Below are 7204 nucleotides of genomic sequence, written 5' to 3'. Positions count from 1 at the left end.
TTCCCTTCCATATTAGTAGTGTTTGGAGCACTGTTGCAGTCGTGGATGCTGTCGGTTCTTAATAAAGACAAAGAAATATCTGGAAAAACTTTTTATGGGAAGCCCTCGGGCCCTTCGCAATATTTCAATAAAAGCCTGCCATGATGAAAAGAGTACATTTTGTGACCCGCCGTGGTTGCTCAGTGGCTATGGTGTTGGGCTGCTGAGCAGGAGGTCGCGGGATCGAATCCCGGCCACGGCGGCCGCATTTCGATGGGGGCGAAATGCGAAAACACTCGTGTGCTTAGATTTAGGTGCACGTTAAAGAACCCCAGGTGGTCAAAATTTCCGGAGTCCACTACGGCGTGCCTCATAATCAGAAAGTGGTTTTGGCACGTAAAACCCCAAATATTATTATTATTACATTTTGTGATATAAAAATGAACTAAGTAGCTTTGTAAAGCTATTCTGGGTTCTCCCTTAAGTCCATTTTGCCTTGGTGTAGTTGTAATGAGTACTGATATACAAAAGCTTGCATAGTCCTTCATGGTAACAACTTGTGCTGGGCACTAATGGTATTGCAAACTAAGCCACTAATAGGCTCCCTTTAGTAGAATTATACAATGCCATCATGCAGCACTAGAACTATGGAATGACATGAGCATACATACATGCACAATAAATGTTGTTTATATATGTTAAAGGGCACATTAAACTTATTGTGATGTGTGAAGTACTCTAGCTTGCGACTCAATAATTGGCAAAACTATCATTCTTGCTACCCTAGCAACTGGTTGGGGCAAATGAAAGTTGTGCATGTTTCAAATATTGTAGTGCAGAGTATCAGGGTGTAAAATAAAAAAAACATGGCCTCAAATACAAGAAGACATGCAATAACCCTTTATTTGTAACCATGACTTTTGTCATGCAATGGAAGTGGAAATATGCATTAGTGGGGCATCGGTAACTGCACGGCCTTACAATTTTGCTTTTATCTCAATAAAATGTGCACAATTTATGTAAAAATTTTTCACTGTTGAACTATGCCTTACAGAAAAATGATGTTATCCTTGCTTGATCTTTGCAGACAAACTTGCTTGACGCCCTTTGTTTTTTGCTGACACTATTTATGTCGCTGAGTATGTTGCGCTTAGCTGCTTTCCTTGGAGCAGAAGGCTTTGCTTGTGATGCGAGGTCCTTCTTCCTGGCTTTCATTTGTGACATATTTGGTTCTTCCTTGTGAGCTAGTAGGCTTGAAGAGGCTTCATCTGGCAGTTTGTGAATACTGCTCTCCTTCTTGTTGTCTGAAACAGCACGAAGGACAGCTGTTAATTGTGGTGCTCCTTCACGTTCAAATTTCTCTGAGAGGCGCTTGGTCAGGGGTACATCATACTCGTCATCCTCGCTTTCAGGCTCTGGTGTCTTGAAATATTCTAGCAGGTGTGGTATATTTAGTGGTGTACTGTTCGTATTGAGGTTGTAGATCACAGACACTGGACTGCATGTGACGCGGCGTGTTGACAGGAAGTCGGAAAGGCGTCGCAGGACGCACAGTGTGTCAATGCCCAGCGTTCCATCGTTAGCGCCATCCATATTTTCTGTGCCTTGTTTCTGAAACATCTGTGCTAGCTGCACCAGCTCAGCCTTGCAACGAACCACCGTCTCCCAGACGAGCCCGTGTCCACTTGCTGTTCTGATACGACGCGCTAGAGTGCTTAAGATGTTGGCAATGGCAACGTCTGTCGGATCTTCTTCGACCGCGGTTTGTAGCTTGTGCAAGACGTCAACGAATGCCGCCAACTTGCATATGTAGGGTTTAAGCGGACAGTCCTCCGGAGCCGCGTAGCTGTCACCGCCCAGCCTTGCTCGTACCACATAGGAGACTGCCGTCTGACACATTGGCGACTTCTTCTCAAGCGAGAGACGTTTAAGCTCCGTGAATGCGTCGTGCGGCAGCTGAATGACGGGAGAGGCCATGGCTGTAGCAAGCGCCAGTTCGTCTCGGCTATTCACAAGGATGCGAAGGAAGGCATTCACGATGCGGACGGTGTATTCGGCGGTGTTCGAGTCCAACTTTTCGACTGTTGAAGCGTCCGGCTCGGGCACATCGGAAACTTCCGCCTTGACGCTAACATCTTTGACGTCGTAGTCTTCGTTGACACTGATATCGAGCGGCGCCTCGGTGACAATACGTCTCACCTTCCTGCCCTGAAAGAGCACCTCGATACATTCTTTGGTAAAGGCCGTCGTGATAGGTCCGTGCACCAAGTAAACTGATTTGGCAGCTTGCACTGCAAGGGTGCTGTCCTTTTCGAGGGCGTCTCTGAACGCTTTCAACACTTGCCAGTTGTTCAAAGTGTTACTGTGCGCGAGAAAGTCGAGGTACTCTTGCACATATTCTGATTCAACGGGTATGTGTTGGTTTGAAAGGTGCTTTTTGTAGAGGATGTCTGCGTACATCACTTCGCTTGCGAGGGCATCAAACTTGCCTGACCTCTGTTTTGCACGCGCTGTGCACAAGTGAAGAGCCTGGTAGTGTTCCGGTATGGTCAAAACGGTCGTACGCCAATTAGGAAATGCCTTGCGCTTACGAAGAGCACTGACGAGAAATCCAAAAAGGGTACAGGTGCTTAGCTCGTCGGAAAGCGATTCTGTTCTCAAGATATGTACTTGACTATTAGGTCCTGCTTCTGCTTTAACGTATTCAAAGACTGCATCTTGAACACACGGATCATATGCTGTCCATAGGAAGTAAGGGCCGACTTTCTCGTCCTCGACCATTGTGATGAATACAGCGATACTACTAAACAAGCAACCACTGATGTTATGGTTATGTCCTTGCTTGAAACTGCTAACCGCTTTTCGCGCCAATTATTGAGCAACTGACTTGGATCTGGCTGTGGCTTCAACTTAATGTTCGTAGTGTGTTGTTAGAAAGTTGTAAAATCCGTATTTTGCTAGCTTTTACAATCGCTAGGCATGAAAGTTCTTAATAAAATGTTACGACTTCGTTTTAACATTTTTTGAATATAAGCTAAATATTTCTAAACCTTTAATTTTACCTGGCCCATAACCATCGTGCCTAAGGGTGGTAAGTGGCGCCATCTCTTCTAGAAAGAGTGCAGCCGAGTTGCGACCTCGTTTCTCCTTTTTCTCACGCCGATCCTGTCATACATTCCTTCCGTGGACGTCAGCAAGCGCAGGCACAATCCAACATTTGACAGATTTCGTCTAGTCCTGCTCTTCTCACCTCATTGAGACCAGGTAAGCGAATTTTTGAAATCGCGGTTCACCGCTGTTCGGCTTGGAGAGCTTCGTCTGACAGGCGCTCCGATCCGTTCGGCGCACCCAGCATCCGTGCGGCAGCTGAAAGCGGAAGGTCTAAAGCACGCACGATCGCAGATCTGCAGTCAGTGGTCCCGTGTGTGCCTCGATCAGCTGTTCTGCTACCCCTCAAGCAATCTCTTGTTGATGCGTTCTTTTCTCCTTTACCTCCTGACGCGGTCGACGATGAACTCGTTAGAATATACGGTGGCCGAGTTTTATTTATTTATTTTTTTTTCAACAGACTTTGTGCCTCACGACTCTGAATCGATGCTCGTCCAGGCAGCGCATTGCTCGAAGCCACTACGGGTGCTCTAATTGAGTCGTCACCTGGAACACACTAACCATTGAAAGCCGCCTCAAAATTATTCTATTGCGGGCTAACTCGCCAGCGCCGTTCGTGAAGTAGTATGACCGAAACGAGATCCGTACTGTGTACGTCCTACTTTATTACTGTGCACTTGACAGATGTCTTATTTTTCCGTGCCACGAGGAGCCTTATGTCGTTATGCGTGCATGTTGGGCTCTATTTCTGACTTTGTATTCTGTAGAATACGACTTATTTTGTACGATAATGTTAAATGTGCGTTATTTATGTCGTTGGTGCACGTTGACATAAATGCGCAAGCGCAAATTTTGATTTGAACGACAATTTTTAAAACGAACAGTTTAGATGCTTTCGTGATGCTCTGCAATTAATTCTTGTGGAAATATTATCTCCGCTTCACTCGTTCTACTGACGCGGTCATGAATTTTATATCTGCTGTCCTGCCTTTCAAACATTTCGTGTCAATGAACAGCGCAAGCGTACGACCATCAGCGACCGCATCATGGAAGCTCTCGTTTTGTCGTGGGGAACTCGTACAGTATATTTTATACTTACCTGGTGCGGAAATTACCGTACAGTATATTTAAATGCAGCCTGAGCGAAAGTAGCAATTACGCGACGGCTATACTTTTGCCTGTCGGGCCAACTCGTAAAGTTCATAGATTCCTTTTTCCCTATATAATATTTTAGCCGTTTCGTTGTGCTGTTTTCGGAAGGTAGAAAGTATGTGTGGATAAAGTTGATTTCGCCATTTATGAGTTGTTTTTTTTTTAATGCTTTACCGGTGCGGGGATACTTTGCCTGTCGCAAGGGCCGACTTCTCTGTCTTTCCTACATCACCTTCAATTTTACTTCGTACTTGCTGTCATTACATCAAGGGCAGATTCGGGCATTTAGATTTTTCTGAAGGGTGAACCCTGGAGCAAACTGGGAAAAAGCCAATTGAAATTTCTCTCGCTCTCTCTTTTTTTCTGGGGGAGGGGGGAGGGGGGAGGACTTCCGCGCAGGCTCATTATTGCTAGCCGCCACACACGCGCATATTATGTGTAGTGGCGCTTTGGTGTTAACGCGAACAGCAAGCATGAACACACAGGTGCTCTTTGCTATCTTGCAACCGCGCCGCCTAGGTACGCTGACTCCCCCCTCCCCCCTCCATTTCTTTTTTTTTTTTTTTGCTAACCCTGTCTCTGCTGACTTCAGTTATGCTAAATAATAATAATAATAATAATAATAATAATAATAATAATAATAATAAACTCGAATATACGTCGGTCGCCCGGAGTGACATTTCTATATCTAACAGTGACGTTATAGATCGGGCCCAGAAAAAGTTTCTAAGCATATATCATCACCGCTTTGCTAACACGAATGCTGGGCCTTCTAGCACTGTTGAATTATTGTCATTGCCCTTACTTCACTGCCGACGTAATAGCGCTGACCTGTTGCTTCTCGAAGTCCTTCACGGTGTCCTCACCTGTCCCGAACTCCTCAGTTGTATCATGCTTCGTATTCTGCGCAAGATCACCAGATAACACATATATTTCCATGTTCCTGTCTGTCATCACCAACACTAAACCGTCCGCAGAATACAGTCTTTATAACGCTTATTTTTATTATCTTGATATTTTTCATGACTCACTGTCATTGTTCTCTTCCGAGCTTTGCGTTGTTGTGACATAGTTTCACATATTCTTCAACTGCCTTTCTCCTCCTTTTTCTTTTGTATTCACCTCGCGCCTTGCTGTATGTACACTTTTCAATATCATCAATCGCCTCTTCACAGAAGAAAAAGTTCTAGGACATTGGTCCAGACGGGTTTCGGCACTGAGCTCAAGTTTTTAAGGTCTTGTGAATTGTGCGGCCGTGTTTGAATGTTGTAGCGCGTAGCATCGCGTTATTGTATGAATTTTTCTCAGTTTTTTTCCCTTATTTCTCCTTTTATTCCCTTTACCCCATTCCCCAGCACAGGGTATACAGCCGGTACTTACACTGGCCAACCTCCCCGTCTTTCTCCCCCTTTTCTCTCACTCTCTCATCTTTTCAATGTTATTCTTTGTATTAATTGTTCTTTTATTTTACTTATATTCCCGTGCTGTGTTTTTCTTTTTCTTTTTTAATGACCACGGTAAATAAATGATTGATTGATTGATTGATTGATTGATTTTGTCTTACGCACATTTTGCTCTCAGGCAGGCGGATCAGTTGCGCATTTGGTTCAACACAAGAAACAGCAAAACATGAGTGATAAATTAATATAGAAGTAAAAAAAAGGCCCAAGTATGAAAATTGACTGAACAAGATCAAGAAACAAAAAGCCTGGTCAACACCTTGAACTGCATAAGAGTGGTAATTAAAGTTATAACAGAGAAACCCATGTGCCGACATGACATACATACTGGAGTGAACCATAATATAATTAGTAAAAATAAAATCGTGTAGAACAGTTCATGGTCTGGTGTTTAAACTTCTAATACAGGTAATTAATGCATATATTGCAGCACCTATACCGTCTGTCGCACCGAACGTTAGCCAAGCTGTTCAAAGAAAAAAACATTTAAAAATTCACGGTGCAAGATACGATTCTAAGACCAGTGGTGCTCGGCCGTCAGTGGTCTGAGAACCGAACACCGTATATATCTCGAAATTGCATTTTGCGCCGCGTTTCCTGTGTTTTTTTTTTTTCTTTTTCTTATGACAGCTTGGCTAATGTGCTTGCTGGCCTCGAGCTGCCAGTCGCGCGCAAATGTTTCGTGTATTTCCGGGCTTCTCTCATGTTCGGAAAAATTATGTAGCACGTATTGAGCAAAAGAAAGTTGCATAGGGAGTTTTTCATGTTGCTCTACAATTTACCATCGACATTTGTCACCTACCTTTAATATTTGAGAAGGTCATTAATTAATTAGGACTAATTATGTAATTAGGCAGAATGCAAAAGATAATCTGTGTATCTCCAAGAGACAGCAAACAACAATACTTTGATTCTGTCCAGCTGCGTGGCATTTGCATGTTTTTAATGTTTGACTGAAGTTAGGTGGGACACCCTATATACCGGTTGACCAAAGCTTCGCTTCACGAACATTCCAACATTTGCGCCAAATCGGCATATTTTCTTTACGTGTTTAAACTTCATTTGTTACCTTAAAAAAGCAAAAATAGAACTATACAACTCGGGCGCTTTTATGTTGCACATGAAGTACTTTCGGTTTCACGGACACCGGGTGGAGCTACAACTTTGGTTACATCGTTTCAATGAAACTACACAAAGACGTATTTTTTCTTCGAAATGGTTTCCGAATTATTACACGTCTGCAAAAAAAAAAAAAATGAAAGTTATTTGAAAGAAGAAAAAGGAGGGGGGAGGGGGGTCTTGAGCCTCATGCCTTAACGGTATAATCGATTCACTTTGCAGCATCTGAATTTCCTTCCACTATTTCCTCTAGGCTTCTTGATATATCGTGAGTAAAATGCTGGAGCTAGCGTTGATGCTTATTGTCTTTATATGTGGCGTGCTTCGAGTCAGGTGCACGTTAAAGGACCCCATGTGATCAAAAGTAATCTGTAGCCCCTCGCTAT

The 7204-nt window shown here is 43.6% G+C and overlaps 2 protein-coding genes across 2 annotated transcripts in view; one reads left to right on the top strand and one right to left on the bottom strand.

Annotated features, from left to right (window-relative positions):
• Positions 1-838: 838 nt before the first annotated feature.
• Positions 839-2883, bottom strand: LOC142580546 (PCNA-interacting partner-like). Its single transcript, XM_075691156.1, has one exon. It carries the CDS (start codon positions 2758-2760, stop codon positions 1021-1023), a length of 1740 nt encoding a protein of 579 aa, XP_075547271.1. The 5' UTR covers positions 2761-2883; the 3' UTR covers positions 839-1020.
• A 209-nt stretch (positions 2884-3092) lies between these two features.
• LOC142580500 (ecotropic viral integration site 5 ortholog-like) overlaps positions 3093-7204 on the top strand; it is a 289591-nt gene continuing 285479 nt past the window's right edge. The window contains exon 1 of the mRNA XM_075691155.1: positions 3093-3243. The gene's annotated coding sequence lies outside the window, so the exon portion shown is untranslated. The remainder of the gene's footprint in view (positions 3244-7204) is intronic.

This window comes from Dermacentor variabilis, chromosome 1 (genome assembly GCF_050947875.1).
Source record: "Dermacentor variabilis isolate Ectoservices chromosome 1, ASM5094787v1, whole genome shotgun sequence".
In the NCBI taxonomy this organism is placed as follows: Eukaryota; Metazoa; Arthropoda; class Arachnida; order Ixodida; family Ixodidae; genus Dermacentor; species Dermacentor variabilis.
Note: the sequence above shows the minus strand (reverse complement) of the source record. Positions and strands in the feature narration are given on the sequence as shown.